We start from the raw sequence: 25,088 nt of genomic DNA, 5'->3' as shown, positions 1-25,088 counted from the left end.
AGTCTTGTTGTGGGAGCAACGCTAGCTATCAAAAAAAAACCCCGAAGAACAGCAGATGCTAGAAATCTGAAACACAAACAAATTTCTGAAAAATCTTAGCAGGTCTGGCAGCATCTCTGTGGAGAGAAATCAGAGTTAATGCTCGAGGCTCTTCAGAATTCAGTAGACAGAAAGGAGGATGCAGTCTTTTGCAGTCAGAATTTAGGAAGCTAGGTAAGAAATTAGCAAGGAGGATGCCAAGCTAGTAATCACTACAGTACCCTGCAAGGGCATAGAAATAGGAGAATAAAATAGATAGATGAGTGGTGAGTGACTGAGGATGAAGGAGATTCAGTTTTTTCAGACATTTGGCTCAGTTCTGAGGGAGGTGGGATGGGGACAAGCTGGGCTTACTGCGCCTTAACAGAACTGGGACTTACTTCTGGGACAATCTGCTACTGCTACTGGGGGAAGGCTCAAACTTATGTGGTATGTGTGGGAACAAGAACATAGTACTGAAGGAGGATACCAAGATACAAAGAACATTGAGAGAGACCGATAGCCCTCCTGTAGGAAAAAAAGTGTATTAGATGGCTCAGTAAGAAGGGACAAACTAAAATCAAAATTACATGAATCTGTGGTGTGTGGTTAATAAGATTGGTGAGTTACAAGTACAGACTGCCATGGAAACAATATGTTGTGGCAATAACAAAAACCTCACTCAAAGCAAGGCAGAAATGGATATTAATGACTATTCCTAGATAACCAGGGAAAATATGAAAGAAAGGGAGGGAGTGTGACAGCATTGATCAAGGACAATATTCTACCACTGGAGAGAGGGAATGTTCCAGAGAGGTGAAGGACCAGGATTTGCTTAGAGTTGAGGAATAAAATGTTGCAAGTTGATATAGTCTATAAAGCAGCAACTACACAAAGATATAGAGGGTCAAAGCTGTAAAGGAATTGCAAGGCAAGAAACACAATGATTACAATGGAGGATTTTTATTACAGCAATATAGCTGGGAGAGTAGTAATGCAAAAGGAAGAGAGGGACAAGAGTTTCAAGAAAATTTTCAATATCATTGATTTCCCAGGCCAATGAGAGAAGTCGTATTATTGGGACTAGGTCCTCAGATTTACAATGGATCTTATGTCAATTCAGGAATATTTGGGTGACACGGACCATTATCATAGAATCCCCACAGTTTGGAAGCAGGCTTTTCAGTCCATCAAGTCCACACCAATCCACCCCCACCTTATCCGTGTAACCCTGCACTTACCATGACTATTTCACCTAGCCTGCAATCCCTAGGCAATTTAGCATGGCCAATCTATTTAAATTGCACATCTTTGGAGGAAACCAGAGCACTTGGAGGAACCCCACGCAGATAGGGGGGAATGTGCAAACTCCACACAGTCACTTGAGGGTGGATTCAAACCTCGGTCCCTTGCGCTGTGAGGCAACAGTGCTAATTGCTGAGCCACCCTGCTACCCCAATTATTTCTAAAGGTTTCAGCTAGCTGTGGAAAAGAATAAGGTACTAGTCAGAGTAACAACATTAACTGAGGGAAGCCAACTTCAATAAGAGTTAAGAATGAATCTGGACCAGACAAACTGAAAGCAAACCTGTAACTCACAATGGGCTGCACTTAAAGTGGAAACAGATCAAGTGCAGTCAAGGAATATTCCCAGGAGGGGCAAAGGTCAGGAAAATAAATCTAAGAGCTCCCTGGACGAAGAAAAAGATACCGACTAATAATAAGAAAAAAAGTAGATAATGTGGATAATATTATTGAGAACTAGACTGAATATACAATGTTCATAGATTGATGGAAGAAAATACTCTCTTTGCTTCTCTTCGAGAGTATGAAAAGAGCTATTGGCAGCTATTTGACAAAAGAATCAAAACATCTTCTCTCGGCAGATCAATAATATGAACAGATAGGAGGAGGAGCAGGGACCAAAAAAAAGAGGTTTTAAATTAACACTTGTTATTGAACTTTATCAAGGATTATGTAATCTCACCAGGTAAAAGACGGAGTAATTAGATGTCAGAATGTACAGACATTGGTGATGTCAAGATGGCATCTCCCAGCTAAATTGCCACATAATTAACTATCACGTAGTCCACGACATTCGACACACACTTGACATCAGCAGCTACTGAAGTATGATGATCTGCATCACGTTGCACGTGGACCTCTCTTCTTGTCACTTGCAGATCAGGCACAACAGGCAAAGGCCAGCTATGCAAAAGACGGCAGTCCACACAAGACTGAGGGTGTTGTACTTAAATGCCCAAACAGTATGCAAACAAGGTAACAGAGCTCGTAGCGTAGATTGAATCCGGCAGGTACAACATTGTGGGTGTCACAGAGGTATGGCTGCCACGTGGTCAGGGCTGGGAGCTAAATATCCAAGGATATGTGTCCTTTCAAAAAGATGGGTAGAGGGAGTGGGGTTGCCTTGTTAGTAAGAAATGAAATGAAATTGATAGCAAGAAGTGATATAGAGTCGGAAGAATCTGTGTGGGCAGGTGTCAGGGACCGTAAAGGGAAAAAGACCCTGATGGGAGTGTGTGTAGGCCTTCTAGCGTAGTCAGGATGTGGGGGAGAAAATGAATCAGGAGACAGAAAAGGCATGTAAAAAAGGCAATATTACAATAAGCATGGGAGACTTCAATATGGGGGCAGACTGGGAAAATCAGATCGGGAGCACATCCCAAGAAAATTAATTTGTGGACTGTTTAAAAGATGATTTTTGGACAGCAGCTTGTGATAGATCCCACAAGGGAACAGGTAATTATGGATTTGGATCTGTATATTGAGGTAGACTTGATTAGGGAGCTGAAGGTGAAGGAACTCGTAGGGGGCAGCTACCATAATATGGTTGAATTCACCCTGTAGTTGGAGGGAGAGAAGCTGGAATCAGCTGCAAAAGATATTACAATTGAATAAAGGTAGTTACAAAGACATGAGGGAGGAGCTGGCCAGAATCTATTGGAAGGGCAGCCCAGCAAGAATTTCTGGGGGTAATTCAGGAGGCACAGAGATTCATCCCAAAAAAGGGAAAAACACATACTAAGGGAGGTCAAATTAACATCTTATGACAGCATAAGAGCAAAAGAAAAGACAGTGTGGTGAAGATTAGTGTGAAGCTAAAGGATCGGGAAGCCTACAAAAACCAGCAGAGAAGAACTAAGAAAACAATAAATGGGGGAGTACATTAAATAGGAGGGTAAGATATCCAGTAACATAAGTGAATGGCAAGAGTTATTGTAGATATATAAAAAAGGTAAGAGAGGCAAGAGTGGACATTGAACCATTGAAAAATGAGGTTGGAGAATTAGTAAGGAAGAACAAAGAAATGACAGAGGAACCGAACAGGTACTTTCCATCAGTTTCCACAGCAGCATTCCAGAGCTTCAAGAGAGCCGGGGGAAGGGGGGGGGGGGGGGGGGGGGGAGGTCAGTGTAGTGGACATCACCAAGGGGAAGGTGCTGAGGAAGCTGAAAGGTCTGAAGGTGTGTAAATCTACCGGACTGGATGGACCACATTTCAGAGTTCTGAAGGGGATGGTGGAGTAGAGTGTGGAGGCATCGGTGATGATCTTTCAGGAATCACTGGAATCAGGGACAATCCCAGAGGACTGGAAAATGGCTAATGTAACACCCCAGTTAATAGAAGGGAGGGAGGCAGAAAACAGGAAACTATAGGGTGGTCAGCCTGCCCTCTAAGATTCTGGTAACATTTTAGAATCCATTTTTAAGTACTCGGAAATACAGAGAAACCTCAATGACATGGGCGGGGAGTATTAGATTAGATTACTTAGTGTGGAAACAGGCCCTTCGGCCCAACAAGTCCACGCCGCCCTGCCGAAGCGCAACCCACCCATACCCCTTACCTAATACTACGGGCAATTTAGCATGGCCAATTCACCTGACCTGCACATCTTTGGACTGTGGGAGGAAACCGGAGCACCCGGAGGAAACCCACGCAGACACAGGGAGAACGTGCAAACTCCACACAGTTAGTCGCCTGAGGCGGGAATTGAACCCGGATCTCTGGTGCTGAGAGGCAGCAGTGCTAACCACTGTGCCACCGTGCCGCCCACTAAGAGTATCTTGTTCAAATAATCAAAAATTTGGATAATACAGGTTACCAAGCATCGGGACCTTGAAACCTTTGTTCAGATAATCCAAAGTTTGGATATTTGAGGTTCCTCTGTACATGGTAAAATAGGGCTAAGTCAGCAAAACTTTGTCAAGGAGAGATCATGCCTGACAAATCTGTTAGGATTTGAGGTGGTAATGAACAACTTAGACAAAGGAGAGCCACTGGATGCAATCAATTTGGATTTCCAGAAGGTCTTTGACAGGACGCTGCTAAATAAGAGACCACAGTGCCCAGTGGAAGATACTGGCATGTACAGAGGATTGGCTGACTGGCCGAAGGCAAAGAGCGGGGAATAAAGGGGTCTTCTTCAGGATGGTAATTGGGGACGATTGGATTTCCGCAGGGGTCAGTGTTAGGATCTCAACCATTCACCTTATACATTAATGAAGGAACGGAGGATATTGTTAGTAAGTTTGCAGATGACACAAAGATAGGTGGATGGACAGGCAGCTTTGAGGAAGCAGGGAGGCTGCAGAAGGGCCTGGGCAGGTAGGAGAGTGGACAAAGGAGTGGCAATGTGGAAATTGAGAGGATACGCACTTTGGTCGGAAGAACAGAGGTGTAAACTATTTTCTGAATGGGGATAAGCTTTGGAAATCTGAAGCACAAAGGGACTTGGGACTCCTAGTTCAGGATTCTCTTAAGGTTAGCATGCTGGCTGTTAGGAAGGCAACTGCAATGTTAGCATTCATTTCAGCAGGCTTGAATACAAGTGTAGAGATTTACTGCTGAGGTTTTATAAAGCTCCAGTCATAGTATGTTTGGAACACTCCGAGCAATTTTGGGCCCAGATTCTAGGGAAGGATGTGCTGGTGATGGAAGGAATCCAACAGAGATTCTCAGGAATGATCCTGGGGAAGAAGGGCTTGTCATATGAGGAACATTTGACAACTTTGGGTCTGTACTCGATGGTGTTTATGAATCATTGAATATATTTAAGACAGAGATGGATTGGTTCTTGGTTCCTGAAGAGAAAAGCTTTATAAATGTATTTGCACATTCTCAGAAAAGTACCACCACATCACAAACTCCTCAACTTGGCAGTGCCTCCAAAACAGGAAATTGGCCTATGGCATTGAATCTCATGTTACAGGTGGCAGCAGCAGCCAGAAAGGCAGGGACAGCAGTAGTTCCCATCAAAGGGCACACAGCACCCCACAATGTTCAGAGAGATGTATATGTTGAGCCTGATCAATGAGAAGAGACTTACCATTAAAGCACATCAAACTACAACCACAGCCACATGAGCAAAAGATCAACAAATGGCTTTCTACGACTCTCTTGCACCTCTGCGAATCCAGTCAGAACAATAAATCCCCAGCTCTTTCATTCAAACTGGTCAAATCATTGGCGATGTGGACATAATAGGCAGTCCTGGCAAACATGGTATCAATTACCGACGAGACTCGCTTGAACAAAGTAGCAGCTCTCGGATTTCAGTACCTGAAATTTTCCAGCCTGTTAATGATTCAGTCCCACCGATCCCCAACCTCTTTTTGTCTTGTTCCAGCTTGGTGAGTTTCAGTCTGGCAAACCTATGTGCTGACAGTTAAAGCCAGAACCTGGAGTTAAAGATGTCGTCCATTGCCTTTCATCAAGCTTGAACCACAGATTTACTTAGGCCCTTGGGTTTCCCATACACGATTAAACATGTCCAAACTGGATGGAGACATTGGCAGATTGTTGCAGCTTCTTTTCATGCCAACAGTTCTTGCTTCTTCCATACACACTGACAGGTTAAATTCCCTCACATGCATCTAGGGCAGCACTGTGGCTCAGTGGTTAGCATTGCTGCCTCACAGCACCATGGAACTGGCTTCAATTCCACCCTTCAGTTATTGTCTGCGTGGAGTTTGCACATTTGCTCCCTCTGCCTGGGGTTTTCTTCCAGTGCTCTAGTTTCCTCCCACAGTCCAAAGATGTGCAGGCTAGGTGGATTGGCCATGTTAAATTGTCCTGTAGTGTTCAGGGATGTGCAGGCTAGGTAGGTTAGCCATGGGAAATGTGGAGTTATAGGGATAGGATGCTCTTCAGAGGGTCGGTGTGGACACGATGGGCCAAATGGCCTGCTTCCACACTGTAGGGATTCTATGAGTGATGCAAAAGTTAACATTAACTGTGGGGAAGGATTCTGCCATCATGATAACATGGCTTCAGAAAGCTCAAAGTGGCTGCCAGCATTCCAAATGAGGTGCCAGCAGACACCAACACACACACTGGCACAGAACAACCTCACGTACGGTGCGCACATGGCAAACGCTAGCTTTCCGGAGTCAGCTTGTTCATTCAGAGACAGTGTTAAGTTCATCCAACCTCAATGACGGTCAAAAGCTGCATTCACGTCAGCTTTCAGTGATGCAAGGCCATCATTCAATTCACTTAGGTCCTCAGTTTGGTTCTGTACTTTCAATTGCAAACGGGACAGGCCACAAACAGCCTTTTTACAAATTTTACAATGGATTGTGCAGAGGAAGAAATCCCAGCTCACAATGCGAGGACTCTGAGCTATGGCATGCCTTGTAAATGCAAACTAATTAGATTTTGAAAGACTTCAGGGACCTAGCTCACTGTTTCAATTGGAAAACAAACGTGAAAAGAAGAAGGAGTTGCCAGACTCCACGTTCGTTCCCTGATCACAGGGTCACAATGACTAATCCCTAGAGCAGGGAACTCAAAAAATAAGAGTTGCAGTCACATCTCCCAATCATTATTCAGTGATTCCGAGAAAGCACATGGGTATGGGCAGTTTGAGAACAGTGAGCACGTCTACTGCTAAAACCAGCTGTGGCTCTTCCAAAACGACAACGTAGAGTTCACACTCCTTTGCCATGCAACAATGACCAATTTCTCAGACTGTCCTACCAGGTCCCCTCTACCTCAGCCCAATGGAGAGCTGCTTTCCCACCAACTGGCAACCAGTCTCTCAGAAGTGGAGCTCTTTAGTTTTGTGCATTCTGCAGTTTAATTCCACAGAAGTTGCGGCAAAGTCCATGTTCCCCATCAGAGATACCACACCCCACCAACTGTGCTCCCCTCCTTCAACATCCCATCCAGTCCCCAGTAAAAAGAATGCCTTTATTAATTTTGATAGAATATACAGTCAGAACTGCAATATCAAACGGATTAATTGTATCATGTCTGTATGTGCACACAAGACTGTACTAACAGACAAATGTTTCCACAACATCAATATGAAAGATACGTCACAATTGTATGATCGGGGCATCCATCACTTTAAATTCCAAATCTCAAGTTCCTTTGCCCAAATCTTCTTACACACACACACACACACACACACACACACACTTAAAGTAGAATTTATACTAAGGCAGGAGATTTGGAGAAACCAAGATAACACTTCAAGAACACAAAAACAGAGGGGTAGAATTCATCTGCTTTCCACTCTAACATTAAAACACCAAGCTTCCTGGGATCTGATGAATTGTACTTCAGTGTTATCATGTTGCAATAATAGAATTCTGCCATTAGATTAGATTACTTACAGTGTGGAAACAGGCCCTTCGGCCCAACAAGTCCACACCGCCCCGCCGAAGCGCAACCCACCCATACCCCTTACCTAACACTACGGGCAATTTAGCATGGCCAATTCACCTGACCTGCACATCTTTGGACTGTGGGAGGAAACCGGAGCACCCGGAGGAAACCCACGCAGACACGGGGAGAACGTGCAAACTCCACACAGTCAGTCGCCTGAGGCAGGAATTGAACCCAGGTCTCTGGCGCTGTGAGGCAGCAGTGCTAACCACTGTGCCACTGTGCTGCCTTCTTTAGGCTTATAATGAACTAAGTCTTCTTTTACATACACCGTTTTATAATTCCAGCATTGCAGCATTCCAATTCACACAAGTTGTTGTAGTTTTCACAGTGGGTCAGATTGTTCGAAAGTACTACAGTTCACCAGAAAACACCAGATGACATTCTGCCCTTGGCAGAACTTTACGACTTTATTCGCCTCCCTCACAATCAGCTCTGACCAACGTACATTCATCTGCAACGTACATTCATCTGCAACGTACATTCATCTGCAACGTACATTCATCTGCAACGTACATTCATCTGCAACGTACATTCATCTGCAACGTACATTCATCTGCAACGTACATTCATCTGCAACGTACATTCATCTGCAACGTACATTCATCTGCAACGTACATTCATCTGCAACGTACATTCATCTGCAACGTACATTCATCTGCAACGTACATTCATCTGCAACGTACATTCATCTGCAACGTACATTCATCTGCAACATACATTCATCTGCAACATACATTCATCTGCAACATACATTCATCTGCAACATACATTCATCTCGCTTCAGTTTGAGGATTTAAACTGCTTCCTAATTTCCACTTTATTTTATAAATTCCTATTACTAATGATTCAATATCAGAGCTTTTGCTCTTATGATGATAATTAATTTGTAAACACAACTTGCCTCAGGCTTGATCATATAATTATACTGTCAACCTGCTCTTGAAGCAGCTAAGTTCAATGCAGCAATTACCAAAAGGAAATCAAAGTATATTTTCTAATATAGTTGTTGTGGCTGCTACAATTTCCAACCACTAAATAACTAAAGACTAGCTGGAACGGAGAGTGTTTCCAATAATTCTGCAGCTGTGAGTACTTTTTTGCCCACATTTTTAATAGCTACACCAGCTATTAGCAGAACATTAACATGTCGCTACAGGTGTAAAGCATCTAGGTGCAACACTCCTAATACTCCTCTTTCATCTTCTTGTTGACATAACTGCACCAAGACCAGGAAATACAATGCAGATCATCAGATGATTTCTTTGCAAACCTTACCTTCTGCATGCCAAACTGCGGCCCCACATAGAGGGGAGGAGGAGTTTCCGTGCTGGTCAGTGAGATGTTATCTTGGCTGGGTAATTCCATTTCACGAATGACGTGTGATTTCAGCTTGCCGTATCTCTGGCTGCAGTGGCGAAGGCTCTTCCTCTGCCATTTTTGAGTGGTATCATTATCCTTGCTAACTCCAAACCAGTCGGCTGTGCCTCTGTAGGACATAACAGATCAGTGATTACCACAAAAGCCATTGGGTTTCTGTTGATCGACTGACACTATAGCATCACTTAGGGATAATGAAATATCTTTGTACCCCTATTCCATTAGGAACTCTTTTTGAAGTTGGGAGAGCACTGATTCTGCAATTTATATATTTTTGCATTCTTACCAAGTATGAAGCAAATCAGGCACTTTTCAGAGACTTGCTCTGCACCTTGAGCAGAGAAAAAAGAACATTCAGGGTTAAATAATGCATTCTCTCTTCTCCATGTTGATATAAATGATTCAATTGGCCTTAAAGTAGTACATGCTGTGTGGGCCCAGTTTGAAAATCGCATGAAAAATATAAAACACACATGGTTCTACATGTGCCTTTAAAAATTTGCTTTGCACTCTACCTTGCCATACCTTACATTGGAGCAATGATTCCATTCTTGGTCACCCCAGCAGATTTAAGATGGGCAGTCAAAGAAATTTCAGAATGAGACACCATTCAGTCCATTAGTACAAACTCCACGTTGGATCAATCCATTTCAATACCATTTTACCTATCTCAAACACTCAGAATAGAAAAGTACTCTAAGCATCGGCAAAATTACTGAACTAGAATCATCACTGAAGCCCGACAGTATGGAAGCCATTTAACCCATCAAGTCCACACTGACCCTCTAAAGAGCATCCCACCCCCCTTACCTTAGCCCCATAACCCCACATTTACCACAGTTAATCCACCTAGCCTGTATATCCCTGGACACCATGGACAATTTAGCACGGCCAATCCATCTAATCTGCACATCTTCAGAGTGTGGGAGGAAACCCATGCACACGCAAGGAGAATGTGCAAACTCCACACACAGTTACCGGAGGGTGGAATCAAACTCTGGCACTGTCAGCCAGCATTGCGAACCATGTGCCACTTTGATTTCTCAAAGCAGTTAAGAGGCGTGAGGGTGACAACTAAAATAAAGAAAACACAGACTGGTCTTGACAAATTGGGTGTGGAAAGCTTGCTCGAGTCTAGAGCTAGAAAGCATTGTCTTAAAACCGGTGGGGATGTGCAACTTTGGAACCCTTTGTCTCAGACAGTGGCAGATGTTGAATATTTTAAGCAGAAGTAGATGTGTGTGTGTTAGGCAGGACATCAGGATGGATGGGAATGTGGAATTTGAACATAAACAATTCAGCCATGACCTTATTGAATGGTAGAGCAGGCTCAAGGGCCGAATGGCCTACTCCTGATTTACATGTTTGCGACCCAAGCACTTAATTCAGCAGATACTCCACTAGTAATACACAGTGCTCAGAGTGCCCAATAAAGGAATCAGCACTGTTAAACCCACCTTAAAATATTGGGTTTGACTTGGCTTAACAGCATTTCATATTCTAATTCAAATAAAACAAATATCAAAAAACATGCCCTGATCCAAAATTCCGGCTCTCCATCAACTCTTGGAACAATGGATACAATCTTAAGTTTTGTTTTGAGCTGTTTGTTCAAATTCTTTAAGTACCTCTGATCTTTCGAGATTACTAAATTACTAGGCTTACATTGTGAGGACTTCCTTCGATTATCTTTGGTGTTATCACTCTATCTGATGCTCGACCAAAGCTTCAAAATGCTTTCTATAAATTGCAATACTCCACTTGCAACCAAAACGTTTCTTAAACAGGCATAGCTACAATGTATTGCCTTTGTACAGGCTGCAACAATAAAAAAAAACTGGAACCCAAGTTGCTTTTCTGAATTTATGATTCTGCTTTTAAAGATCGCTCTGTTTCCTTTCTTCACTGAAGATATCACTATTTAGATTAAATTTTCACTTACTGCACTTCCACTCACCACTTAGATAAACTGCTCCCCATTTATCCCATTAAAATAGCGTTTACCATGCACCAGTATCTCTTAACTTGTCTGTGTGTTTACGTCATCTCTTGATTCATCCTCCGGTTTGCCTACAGAGTTGGCTCAGTTGGAATCCGAGCTTGCATTGTCATTTCAATTAGCTCTTGGCACCCTGTTGGATTCCCTCCTGTTCTCTCTCTGGTAGAGCCAGGCAACAGACCAGGGCCTATCAGGGGGAGAGCCTGGTCAGGTTTAATCGCTGACTATCGGAATCAATGTTTTCAGCTGCCTGTAATGTGCCTTGATTGTCATCCTTGTGACCCCACAGTGCTTGGACTAGTCACACACCACACTTCATGCTCTCAGAGGGGATTAAGGAACAGCACACGTCACCATCCATGTACGTAGGTGCCACTCTGTCAAATAATGTAGACTCCGTAGAAGTATTCACGAATGAGACATCGACTTCATAGGAGAAAGCCCTTTAAGTTTTGACAGTAGTATGAATGTGTGCAGTGGGGGTACAGTGGTCTGTTTGCGTTGTACATCTCTAGATTAGATTAGATTCCCTACAGTGTGGAAACAGGCCCTTTGGCCCGATAAGTCCATACCGACCCGCTGAGGAGTAACCTACCCAGACCCATTTTCCCTTTGAGTTATGCACCTAACACTGTGGGTAACTTCGCATGGCCAATGCACCTGACCTGCACATCTTTGGACTGTGGGAGGAAACCAGAGCACCCAGAAGAAACCCACGCAGACACGGGGTGATTGTCTGTGTGGAGTTTGCACAGTCGCCTGAGGCTGGAATCGAACCTGGGACCCTGGTGCTGTGAGGCTGCAGTGCTAACCACTGAGCCACCATGTGCCTGTAAACTGCTGTATGACTATCAATAAATCAAATCTAGTCAAGATCATTTTGACGACAGGCAAAGCATACTCAATTTTCCTTCGATTGTTCACTTAAACATATTAATTTGGATTGTAGTGAAATGTTACAAAAACAGTAACAAAATTTAATTAAATGCGAGTGACTTAATATGTCATCAAGGAACGTGTAATCTGGAAACTCTGTATTTGAAGAATTTCTACTTGTCAAAAGACTTGTTCATACCTGTTGCTTATCTTAAGTCGCTTTCCATATAGTTTTGGAAGTCTATACCTTACTGCTAACAGAGAACAAGAGTGTGTTATTGAAGGCACAGAACCCTTTTCTCATTGGAACACCCACGTCCCAAAACCTTTATTTGTTGTTGTTAGTGTTGGCAGATTTAGTAGTCTGCCAAACAACAAGGAATTCTAAAAGAAATTGAGTCAAAATGATTGAACAATGCACCTCTAGGAACAAGTGTAACTGTTCTCTTCATAAAGGTGTTAAGTTAAAGACTTGCTTTGGCACACACCTGTTGCTCATTTGTTTTCTATTTAATGCTGAAAAGATTATCCACGATGGGTTATACATTATTGACCTGAATTAAATTTCATCCTTTATCTATGGCTCTCTTTTTAGGCCATCTGGATAGTTCGTCACAGATAATAACTCATTCTTCTCAAACTCTCTTCTCCTGGTTACTTAAACCGTGGCTTACTAATGTGAGTACCGACATCACAACAGAAGGCTGTAATTGGTGGGGGTGGTTACTCCTGTTGAAAAATGTGTTGCTGGAAAAGTGCAGCAGGTCAGGCAGCATCCAAGGAGCAGGGGAATCGACGTTTTGGGCATAAGCCCTTCTTCAGGGATGAGGAAGGTGTGCCAAGCAGGCTAAGATAAAAGGCAGGGGGAGGGGCGTTGGGAATGCGATAGGTGGAAGGAGGTTAAGGTGAGGGTGATAGGCCGGAGAGGGGGTGAGGGTGGAGAGATCGGGAAGAAGATTGCAGGTCAAGAAGGCGGTGCTGAGTCCGAGAGTTGGGACTGAGATAAGGTGGGGGAGGGGAAATGAGGAAGCTGGAGAAATCGGCATTCATCCCTTGTGGTTGGAGGGTTCCTAGGCGGAAGATGAAGTGCTCTTCCTCCAGTTACTCATGTTGCCAATTGTTCCATCCATTTTAGATTCGCTCCAGTGATTTGCCCTCTATTCATGTCCTGAAATACAGCATTTCCCTTTCATTTTGGAAGTGCTGTTCACGGTCCACCACCCTATTTCAATCCTTACGCCATTAGTTGCTAAGACTTTTCCAGGAGTACTGGCAGTCAGAAGTCACCCTGGATTCCCTACTGTAGGTAGGCAGTGCAGCTAAGTTTGATATCACCACTAATGGGACCACCAGGGATGTGTAGGCTAGGATGACTAGCTGTGGTGAATGTGGGGTCATGGGAGTACGGTAGGAGGCTGGGTCTAGGTGACATTATTCTTCAGACATGGGATGAGGGGACCTCTGGCCTGGCCAGCATTCATTGCTCGAGCCTAATTGCCCAGAGATCAGTTAAGTGTCATTGCTGTGGGTCTGGAGTCACGTGTAAGCAGTAAAGACAGACGGCAGTTTTCTTCCCTGAAGGACATTAGTGAACCAGACGTTGTTTCCCTGACAATTGACAATGGATTCATGGTCATCATTTGAACCTGGGTCCCTAGAACACCACCTGGGTTTCTGGATTAACAGTTCTGTGATAATACCATTGGGCCATCACCATCCGCAATGCACTTCAGAGGGTCAGTGCAGACTCGATGGGCTGAAGAGCACAACTCTTTCTGCACTGTAGGGATTTGATGGTTAAACGATAGTAGTCAGACACTTCATTCCTTCACTGTCAAAATCTTGGAACTCTGTTCCTGAGAGAGCTGTGGGGGTCCCCACACTATGTGGACAGCACCAGTTTCTTAAGGGCAGCTTGAACTGGGCAGTAAATGCTGGCCCAGCCAGTGACGCCCACAACCCATGAATGAGTGAAAACAGGCTGAACAACTCAGAAAGGAACACTAAGGCCAACTACAAAGGTTTGCTGCTGTGTTCACTAAGTATTCATCATTAACTGGAAGTCAAATCTGGCACTTTGCTCATCTCTATAGTACCACTGTAGGTATTATTGTGGGTAGGGTCCCTCGGACTTGGTGACCAGAAAGAGTGAGTTCATAACATGGACAAGGAAATTAAGTGTCAACACATAAATCCTTCTAACACAATCGCTGACTAGGAATCTTACCACACGCTACAAAGAAATTGTAGCCTCAACTAACACTATCCAAAGTTCTAAAACAGAATAAGTGAAATTGTATGTGGCCAAACCAGCATACATAGTCTGGTTGTGGGTGGAGGGGGTGGTGCTGGTTGGATCAGTTGACTGGAGTGGATCAGATTGGTTCCATGTGTATCATGTTTTATGCCTATTCCTGCTGGGGTGGATTTGGATCTAGCCTCAGTTTGCTATCCGTGGAGAATGCGGTGCTGGGAGTCCAAACTGCCCAGGAGAAGAGAACGCAAAGCAAAAGACAGCAGTTGTCCAGATGTTGATGTTACTCGTCCACATGTTGAGGCAGCAGTCTCTAACTCCCACTGACTCAATTGGTGCATGCAAAGCTATTAGTTCAAACAGCACAACAACTGACCTTCTGTCAAATTACTGACATTGGAAAGAGTGCATCATTTATAGAGAAAATTAACAATGCAAACCACTGCAAATAAAATGAAGTTGTGTTCTCTTAAAAATCTAATAAAAGCTGAGTGAATAGTTGGTGAGGTCAAAGTTTAACTGGTCTTCAATGCTGTAGGCAAAATCTTGTCTCTACCTTATTTTAATTGATTGTTAAAGTCAGCCAAAGTTTATAGATATATCACGTCTTGGATTATTTAACATATTTACCACTTGTTGATAGTTACTCAGAATAAATGAAGACTATCACTGCATCTTGTACTTACATCACTTAAAAAGTACAAATTTGACTGCCGTGTTGATGGGAAATGCCTTGTAAATATAAAAAGTTTTTGTTATATAACAATCAATTAATCTGTCATTTCTAATATAAATAAACCACAATTATTCATAAGAAAACATCAAAGTGTACCTGAACACAGTATTCAATTCATAAATAAGCACACACAATAGGTTTGGATCAAATTACTCTGCCATTTCAACACAAGCTATAGCCGGTTTAGTTTAAATTGGTTAACAACACTGTTAAAGTAACAAAGAAATTTGATACCACTGTATTGAGCACTTATATGAAAAAAAAACGCATGAAGGCAATTTCAAAACTAACATGCAAAACCTGAGAAAGGAAGTATTCACTAGAATATTTTCTGTAGTTTTCCTCGGCCAACTTTTAGAAGTTGTACTAGGAGAATGCAAAATGGAATTAATATTTTAGGAATTAACTTCAGATTTTCTATTATTACTAAAGCTACTTGATTGTGTATGTTTGAGCATATCAATCAGCGCTTAGAGCAATAGATATTGGGATAGGTAGTGCTTTAAGCCTTATGTTATTGGAAATTCTGCCCCAGTGAAGTAGTGAGTTTAGCCAGGGTAGGGTGAGTGAAGGAGTTGTCGTTCCTGGCATCAATTGTTCACAGTGCTGCGCTCTTGCTAAATTTACTGCACCCATCTTGCCGCACACTGCGTAATCCAATGTAAATTAGGTAGCTTGTTAACGTTAATGAGGAGTCCAACATTACTAATCTATTTGAGATCTAATTTAAAAAAATAATAAGGGATATGAAACATTTCCCTGGAAAAATAACAACAATGCTTTAATACTGATGACACCAAAATCGGAGGTGTAGTGGACAGTGAGGAAGGTACAACAGGTCCTTGATCAGATTGGCAAAGGAGTGGCAGACGGAGTTTAATTTAGATAAATGTGAGTTGCTGCATTTTGGGAAAATAAAACTTAACGGAAGGCTCCTAGGAAAGGTTGCCGAACAAAGAGACCTTGGATGCAGGCTCATAGTTCCTTGAGGGTGGAGTTGCAGGTGCAAATGGGAGTAAAGAAGATACTGGATTTTATTGGTCAGTGGATTGAGTGTAGGAGTTAGGATGTCATGTTGCAGCTCTACAGGACTTTTGGACTTCTGCATTCAATTCTGGGTTCCCTGCAATAGGAAAGGATGTGGTGAAACTTGAAAGGCTTGAGAAAGGATTTACAAAGATGTTGACAGGGTTGTAGGGTTTGGGCTACAGGGAGAGGCTGAATGGACTGGTGCAATTTTCCCTGGAGCATCGGAGGCTGAGGGGTGACCTTATAGAGGCATATAAAATCACGAGGGGTACAGATATGATGAATAGCCAAGGTCTTTTCCCAGAGTAGGCGAGTCCAAAACCAGAGGGCATAGGTTTAAGGTGAGAGGGGAAAGATTTCAAAGAGACTGAGGGAACAACTTTTTCAGGCAAAAAGGTGATGTATGGAATAAGCTGCCAGAGGAAGTGGTGTAGGCTGGTCCACTTACAATATTGAAAAGGCATCTGGAAGGATACGTGAACAGAAAACATTTAGAGGGATATGTGCCAAATGTTAGCAGATGGAATTAAAGTATATCTGCTTGGCACAAGCAAGATGGACTGAAGGGTCTGTTCCCGTGCTGTATGTCTCTATGATTATGCACTAGAAACTCTAAAAAGATTGCCTCCAAAAATCAACCAAGGAACTTCTATAACTGCAGCTGCAAACAAGGCTGAGAGTCTGGAATAAATTGGAATAATAATAAAAAGTGCTAGAAATTTTCAGCGGGTTAGACAGCTTCTGAATGCAAAGAAAATATTCACTTGAGGACACACTGTCCAAACATAGTTTGGCATAGATTGAACCCCTTGGTCTATTGTTCTCTTTGCTGTTTGCCTGAGATGACAATCAAAAAGGTGGTGGGGTGAGTTGGAAACACCATACATTGGACAACACATGTCTAGAGACTGCACTGGAATCTGATGAACGGTGACAGGAATTGTATCTGAGGCAAAGAAACTTAGAGAAGCCACAAACACTGAAAATAACAACAGTCTGCGACAAGACACAGGAAGGCCTAGCAGAACGGGCAGGCAAGAAGGTTGAATTTAATTCCAGGAAATGAGAGGTGATGCATTATGGTGCAGGGATATTTATTGGGGATTTTAGCTACAAAGGTTAGGCTGGTGCAGCCCTCTTCGAGGCGAATGGGATTGAGGGGAGATTTTATAGAAGTGTGCAAGACTACGACAGGTTTGGGTGAGGTAGACAAGGAAAAGTTATTACCATTAGCTAGTGGTGTAAAAGCTGGGGACACAGATTTAACGTTTTGAGCAAGAGACGTTTGGGAGTTGGGGTGCAGAGATTTGAGCAAGAACCTTTTCTCTTCACCCCATCCACACAAGTAGCAATGCCCTGAACTCTTTGGCCTATCAGGGTGGTGGAATGATATTAAAAGGAACTTGGATTATAGGAAATTAGACATTTTGTGGCAAGGGTGGAGGACATGTGGTTGACAGGGCTTCTTTACAGAGAGGTTGCATTGACTTGATGGGCCAAATAGCCTTCTCCTGTGATGTGATGGCTCTAGAACACCTACATTCAGCAATTTACCTGAAATAAAATACAAATGATCATATCTTATTAAACCCCGTTTATATTTTTGGCTGTTAAGAGATCTATAAAGATGCACATTAATGTCTAAGTGATTTTCCCTAAGTGAGTTAACTTTTTGATATGATCATTTACTGAAGTTTTAAACACTCTGAATTTGAAGATATTGGATAAGGACAGAATATTTATTGTTTTGATCAGCACTTAGTTGCATCCTGAAATCCTATCTTAAGTTTACAGGTCTCGTCTTAAACTAGACAAAATGGGCCTGTTAAGTGGTTGCTGCATGGTTTATGGAACATTATTTACGGTTAGTTTCACGATAACGTTGAAGTCATCGGTAGGAAGCGTAATTGGCTGAACAATAGAGCAAAGTTTTCATCTTAACCTTCATAATTACCATAACGTGCAGCTGTCAGTGTTGGACTGGAGTGGACAAGGTCAGAAGTCACACGATGCGGGATTATAGTCCAACAGGTTTATTTGGAATCACAAGCTTTCAGAGCGCTGCTCCTTCATCAAGCGAAGTGTCAACCAAGGGATCCCGAGAATCAAAGGCAGATCAAGGGTGTTGGAGGAGGGCAGGTGCAGTGCAATGGCTTCAAGCTCCACGTTCAATATGGGAGAGTGGAGTAATGCAACAGCAACAGCACAAAGGGGGTTCTGGAGTTCACGTGGAGAGAGATCCAAGGTGGGGTGGGTGGAGAGCAGACTGTTGCTGAGGGAAAGCACGAGGTGAGGTCCAAGTGCCTGTCGGATTGAGGCCAGAGAAAGAGCAGGCAATTCTAACAGATTCCAACAGCAGCTGTTGCCTCCAGGCTCTCAGTTACACAGCCAGACTCTACTGCTGCGTTGCGAGGAGTAAATCGGCACTGGTTTTATTTTGGAGCTGTCATGAATGCAATTATCGAGGTTTTCTCCTAATCAGCAAGTGAGCTGCGTTTTTATTTGGAGGTTTCTTTCAACACTTGCAGGCTCAATGGTTAGCACTGCTCCTCACAGCGCTAGGGACCCGGGTTCAATGCCAACCTTGGGCGACTGTCTGTGTCGATTAGATTAGATTAGATTAGATTAGATTACTTACAGTGTGGAAACAGGCCCTTCAGCCCAACAAGTCCACACCGCCCCGCCGAAGCGTAACCCACCCATACCCCTACATCTACATCTACCCCTTACCTAACACTACGGGCAATTTAGCATGGCCAATTCACCTGACCTGCACATTTTTTGGACCGTGGGAGGAAACCGGAGCACCCGGAGGAAACCCACGCAGACACGGGGAGAACGTGCAAACTCCACACAGTCAGTCGCCTGAGGCGGGAATTGAACCCGGATCTCCGGCGCTGTGAGGCAGCAGTGCTAACCACTGTGCCACCGTGCCGCCCACTGTGTCGAGTTTGCACATTCTACCTGTGTCTGCGTGGGTTTCCTTCGGGTGCCCCAGTTTCCTCCCCCAGTCGAAAGATATGCAGGTTAGGCGGATTGGGACATTTTAGCATGGCCATCGTGTCCAGGGGACGTGCAGGTTAGGCAGATTAATTGTGGGAAATGCAGGTTTACAGGGATGGGGTGTGGGGGGGAAATGAGTGGTCTTGGCAAGATACTCTTCAGAGGGTCGTTGTGGACTCGATGGGACCAGTGGCCTGTTCCATATGTAGGGATTCAATGATTTACATAGCACACATTACAAAGTAAGACATTCTCAAGTGCAACATCAAAAGTATCTTTACTTGAAGGCTACAAAAAGAGAAAGATGCACATTACAGAAGGAGAAAGAGGCACGTTATAAAGACCTTCGTAAAAGACGAACTTTAGAGAGAGAGAGAGAGAACGCGAGAGAGAGAGAGAGAGAGAGAGAGAGCCTCTGTGAGGTATTTCACAGTTTAGTGATAAGCTGATTGGAGGCATGATCACCAATGAGGAAACAACCAAGAACAGGACGATGCAGGAGACCAGGATAATGGAGAACTTTAAAGACTTGTCAGGCCAGAAGACTCTGCGGATGGGAGAGGGTGGTAGGTAGAGTTGTGAGAATAACTTTACAATTGTGCATTTAATGCTCCCATTCACGCAAAAGAAAACTAAATGGGCAGGATTTCTCAAGCTCAGAAGGATGACCATCATCGCTCTGAACCCCTTTCCTGAAGTTTGGAGTAGAGTTGCAGGTTTGCAGCTATGGAAAAAGGGGTCTCACCCCTGTTGTATGTGCAGAATTGGACAGCCACAACTGCCTGTAGTCAATTCAGGATAAATTCATGCAAGAATTTTTCCACAGGCTCTGCATTCCAAAATTCAAATCACTTACTCTAAAACATCGTAGTTATACCAAGTATGGCATAAAACAAACTGAAGGAACTTATCTTTAACTTCAGCTTTTGTCTACTGTAGACTGCCGCAACTCTTCATTACCACGTTCTATATATTTATCACCTTCGGGTGCTAGTGGGAAAGTGAAAAATCCTTTTCCACCGGCTCACTAATTTCATACCAATACACCATGTCAGGGGGGATCCAACTTCCTTACATGGTTTTGAAATTCCACAGGGATTCTTTTCCGTTGAAACTCTGGCAGGAGATCAGCAGACCTCCAGGAAAATAATCTAAATAGCTGAAAAATTGCTGCTTGCACCATTTCCCTGGAAGCCCCAAGGCAGTAATTGAATACTGGTGGGACTTCCAAGGAATTTCACAACTTGGGTCTTAAGAAGTAGTTTCCTTTCTCTCAAAACTTTGTCAGTCATTTTGATGAAAGTGAACTGTGGGCATATTTGTTGACCTTAACAATTAGTCATTAACATGACTCAAGTTTCTAGTTCATCCACTGTCGACTGAAAATATTAAATGGATGTGACCAGTTAATGGCCCATTATTAACTGCAGGGAACTAGGAGCACTTTCCATGGTCTTCTGGAGCTAGGCTTTTTATTTTAAAATATCAATGTATTCAGGGAGCTCAAGCTGCAAAGAAAATGAGATTGCACATGCCTTGTATATTTCACAAATTATGCCATATAAGCTTTAATTCTGATCTAAGACAGACCCAAGTGTAGGAACCATAAGAATGTCTGTCTTGAGCACACTGGAAAAACATTATTCATTTTAAAATATTGCATTGTAAAAGGGGTAACATGGCATTGCATTAAGTTACTTGCTTCGAGATGGATCCAAAACGGTAGCCTTGTAAATAGTGACCCAGACAGTCTTGTATGACATGGTTAAACATCACACAACACCAGGTTATAGTCCAACAGATTTAATTGGAAGCAGTAGCTTTCAGAGTGCTGCTCCTTCATCACTCCAGCACCAGCATCTCCAAATGTATGACATCAATGATACAGATCATAGCCAGCAACACTCTATCTTGGATTAGATTGGGATGGGGTGTGGGGGTGGGTGCAGTGCCCAAGGACAGAAGACACGATGCCAAATAGCTCCAGTGTTCCCTCGTTATGTTGTGGCAGAAACATACAAAACAAGTCGGCTATTAGCCAGACATCCTAACTGGAAATGGCTAGCATCTGATGATTAGATGGGGAAGCGTGCAATACAGCTGCGATTCATTCTGCAGCTGAGCACCTTGTCGGTAACATTCAGGACAAACATTCATCACATGTGAGGTACTTGTGAGTCAGAGAGATGTACAGCAGAGAAACAGACCCTTTGGTCCAACCTGATCTGGTCCCATTTGCCAGCACTTGGCCCATATCCCTCTAAATTCTTCCTATTTGTATACCCATCCAGATGCCTTTTAAATAATGCAATTGTACCAGCCTCCATCACTTCCTCTGGGTAGCTCATTCCATACATGCACCACACTCTGCATGAAAAAGTTGCCCTTTCCTTCCCTTTTCTATCTTTCCCCTCTCGCCTTAAACCTATACCCTCTAGTTCTGGACTCCCCAACCCCAGGGAAAAGACCTTGTCTATTTATCCTATTCATGCCTCTCATGATTTTAGAGGCACTGGAGGACTGTGGACCAGCCTGTGCTAAGTGGAAGTGATCGGATGAGGAAGAATTGGGATATAAAAAAGGAGATTACACGTTGAACGGCAATGTGAGATGAATGTGACATGTATGATCTTGAGCAGAATCCTAAACTCCAGCAAAGCTGCAATGTGACTGAGCTGATCCCAATGCCCCCATCACTCAGAAAGCCACCTCATTGTTCTTGCAATGTCAGAAGAAAATGTCACCACTGGCAAATTCTCCACTGAGCCACACACCAACCCAGACTGGACACTCTCGTTCATTCACTTGTGGAATGTGAGCATTGTTGTCTAGGTCCAACAGTTATTGTCCGTGCTGAGAGCTCTTGAGAAGGTGGTAGTGACCTGCCTTCTTGAACTGCTGCAGTCCCTGGGCTGTAGGTTGATCCACAATGCTGTTAGGGAGGGAATCCTAGCATATGGACCAAACGCGGTTCGGTGGTGAGCACTGCTGCCTCAGTGCCAGGGACCCAGGTTCGATTCCAGTCTTGGGCAACTGCCTGTGTGGAGTTTGCACACGCTCCCAGTCCCTCCCACAGTCCAAAGATGGGCAGGTTAGGTGAATTGGCCATGTTAAATTGTCCCATAGTGTCAAGGGATGTGTAGATTAGGTGCATTTGTCAGGAGAAATGCAGAGTAATAGGGAAGGGAAACAGGCCTGGGTGGGATACTCTTTGGAGGGGGAGTATGGACTGTTTGGGCCAAAAGGCCTGTTTCCACACTGCAGGGATTCTATGATTCGAACAACAAAGTATGATGGTGCATTTCCAAAGTCTGGATGGGTGACTGGTTTGGAGGGGAACTTGCAGGTGGTGGTTTTCCCATACATTTGCAGCTCGTGGATTTGGAAGATGCTGCCTAGGGATCTGTTGTTGAATTTCTGCAGTGCAACGTGTACATCACTGGGTCAACATTTCCGACCGACACCGCATGGACCACAATGGTTTAATTTGGCTGATAACCATCTTCTCGAGGGTAATTAGGGATGGGCAACAAATGCTGGCCTGGCTTGCAGTGTCATCCACTATAAACGTACAGTGCATCCTGCAAAACGTACTAAAGAAGAAGCTGGAAGCTGTCAGCTGCCGCTTTGCTCTGAGCATCGATGGGTCGAGATATCAGGTGACCAGCAGATGCCAATGCAGGATTGGTGACACGGTAGCCCCACAGAAAATCCACCTCCTCAACACTGCGGAAGGTCTGAAACCAGACACTTCTTCATTGTAACCTCCCATGTGAGCAACAGTGTGCAGAGCAATTCCATCCTGCCCTGGGCTCCCACACCTGTCCTATCATGTCAACAGACTGAACACCTGAGCATCTGTTTCCACTGGAAACAACTGCAAAGTGTAAACAGAGTCCTGATCAGTGTGAAAGAGTTCACTGATTGCAAGGGAGAGGTAATTCTGTCAATGCCTTGGGTTCGTTCTTTGGAGCTGTTGGGAAAGTCAAACTCCAAATGTTTGTTTGTCTTTCCATCTGCAAAGACTGTGCAGAACCAAATTGTTTTGGTGCCCTAACTATGGAAAGATTTTATGAATAAAGTATACTTTTGAAATCAAAAATATTCTGTTTTCACACCATTACAGACAAACACAACAAGGACACACTGTAAAATGACACAGCCAGCCCATCAGAAATACTGGCACAATGATTCAAGAGCTAACCCAGTGACACACTGAACTGTAGGCGGAGAAGAGATTCCCGTTAACATCACTGACTTTACCAGTGGCCTTGATATTCCTGAATGGGGGACAGGAACCATGTTCCCGATCAGTGATTTCTGGTATGCGGCTGTCTAGTCAACATAGTAAGAGGCTAGCAGTCTCGCCCAAGGGGTTTCTTGGAGCCTAACTGTTAGCCAAATCGTGTAGGGGTCACTTGGCAAGATATTACTGGATGGCACCTGGCACTGGTAACACTTTACCCCCTATCAAAGCAGCATCAACTTCACAACTTGAAACTGGCACAAAGAAAAATGCAAAATTCTCAGCCACGCTTTTCAAATTCAAAGTTTTACCTGTAGCAAGGCACACTTATTCTGCAGCTAAAAGGGTTTGCTAAAAGACTACTCCAAGCTCATTGCCATTCCTTCAAACATAAGACACTTGCTAGACTAAATTGTGGAATTTCATTAAATTAGAACTATCGATTATTAAATTGCTTGAACTTTCAATAATGGCAGCAATAAAAATCAGCTACAACAAACACTGAATGAAGAAAAAGGTAAACATGATTGTTTAAGATTCATCAGCTATAAAGATATGTTACTGGTGTGGATAGTGTCTCAGGAGCAGAGGCCAGTAAAGGCATTCAGCCTGTTTATTTGATCTAATAACCTATTTTGTCATTAAACTAGCAATAAAGGAGTACAATTCATTCATTCATGAACTAACAAACAAGAAATAAACAGGTATAAAAGACATACACTCAGTAAATTATGCAGTACAAACCAGATCAGACATTTAAATCAGAATGCTGCACAACAGTGCACACTTGGTGCCTTCACATTTAGTGAGTGATTCTGACTTTTTAGACAAACACAAAGTGAATAGAACTTACAGTACCTGCTCAGTATTAGGGAAGGCATGCCAGCTCTCTAAAGATGTCATGACTTGTCCAAGTTCTTATTTTACATATGTTTTTCGTTGTTAAAACATCTTAAGCCATCGAGTTTTACTTTGGAGCAAGACTTTACATCACTTCAGACATTTTTCCCCGCAGTATTCCACTTACAGCCCCCTTGTATTTTGTTTTAAAAATTTTCTGCCGCTCCCTATTCCAGTTATTCCAGGACGATTCTTTAGACCAGACATCAGAAGTCTAAATGTGTGTGACGATTCAGGGCGGCAGCTATAAAGAGCTGGCCTCTTTTGGTTTAGAGATAGCAAAACATATGTGAAAAGAGGCAAGACCCGCCTGGAAAGTCACATGGTTCCTTTCTGTCTCGCATGCCATAGATTTTTGTGGTAAAAACAAAAGACCATTTAACCAATGTAGTCATGCTTTTAAACACAGGTGTCAAAAAGTTCATTGCATGCACGTAGTCATTCAATTAACTGATTGCATATCTGGCAGCAAAGCAGAGAGGTTCTGATCATTTCCCCCGTCTCTTGATGGACGACTTTTTTAACGGTTTATTTGAAGGATTTTGAACAACTGCTGGGATCCTGCCTCACAGCTGCATGTTTCATCATGTTCACTTCAAGGTTTTAAAGGGGTCAGGCCTTCAAAGAGCTGGAAGTAAAATGCGCGCCCAAACGCAAATTTGCAAGACTTTTAAAAATGTGGCATAAACATCCAACAACTTCAAATGGCCAGTTATCTATTAACTGCTTCAAAGCCAAATGTGTTCAATATTAAAGGTTTACTGCCCACCTTGCAATGGATCAGGAGGTTTTGCTGAAGATCTAACTCGCTAAAATAAAAATGAAATAGTGTAGGATAGATTGGCTTCACGTTGGTTCCAAAGGTCGGCGCAACATCAAGGGCCAAAGGGCCTGTACTGCACTGTAATGTTCTATTGCAAAGGATATAAATGTTCCATTTATGTGAAAACTTGCA

At 43.3% G+C, this 25,088-nt stretch overlaps 1 protein-coding gene across 4 annotated transcripts in view; it reads right to left on the bottom strand.

Moving 5' to 3' along the window:
* Positions 1-25,088, bottom strand: part of rhbdf1a (rhomboid 5 homolog 1a (Drosophila)) — a 308,833-nt gene that overhangs the window by 80,062 nt on the left and 203,683 nt on the right. For 3 of the 4 annotated variants that reach the window (XM_072559432.1, XM_072559434.1, XM_072559436.1), the window contains one exon: positions 8,989-9,199. In XM_072559432.1, coding sequence (XP_072415533.1) covers positions 8,989-9,199 — 211 coding nt within the window. Of the gene's footprint in view, positions 1-8,988; positions 9,200-24,091; positions 24,441-25,088 lie in introns of those variants that run through there. The other variant, XM_072559435.1, reaches the window with a different exon arrangement.

Source organism: Chiloscyllium punctatum, chromosome 40 (genome assembly GCF_047496795.1).
Source record: "Chiloscyllium punctatum isolate Juve2018m chromosome 40, sChiPun1.3, whole genome shotgun sequence".
Classification (NCBI taxonomy): Eukaryota; Metazoa; Chordata; class Chondrichthyes; order Orectolobiformes; family Hemiscylliidae; genus Chiloscyllium; species Chiloscyllium punctatum.
This window is presented reverse-complemented; position numbering and strand designations above follow the sequence as displayed.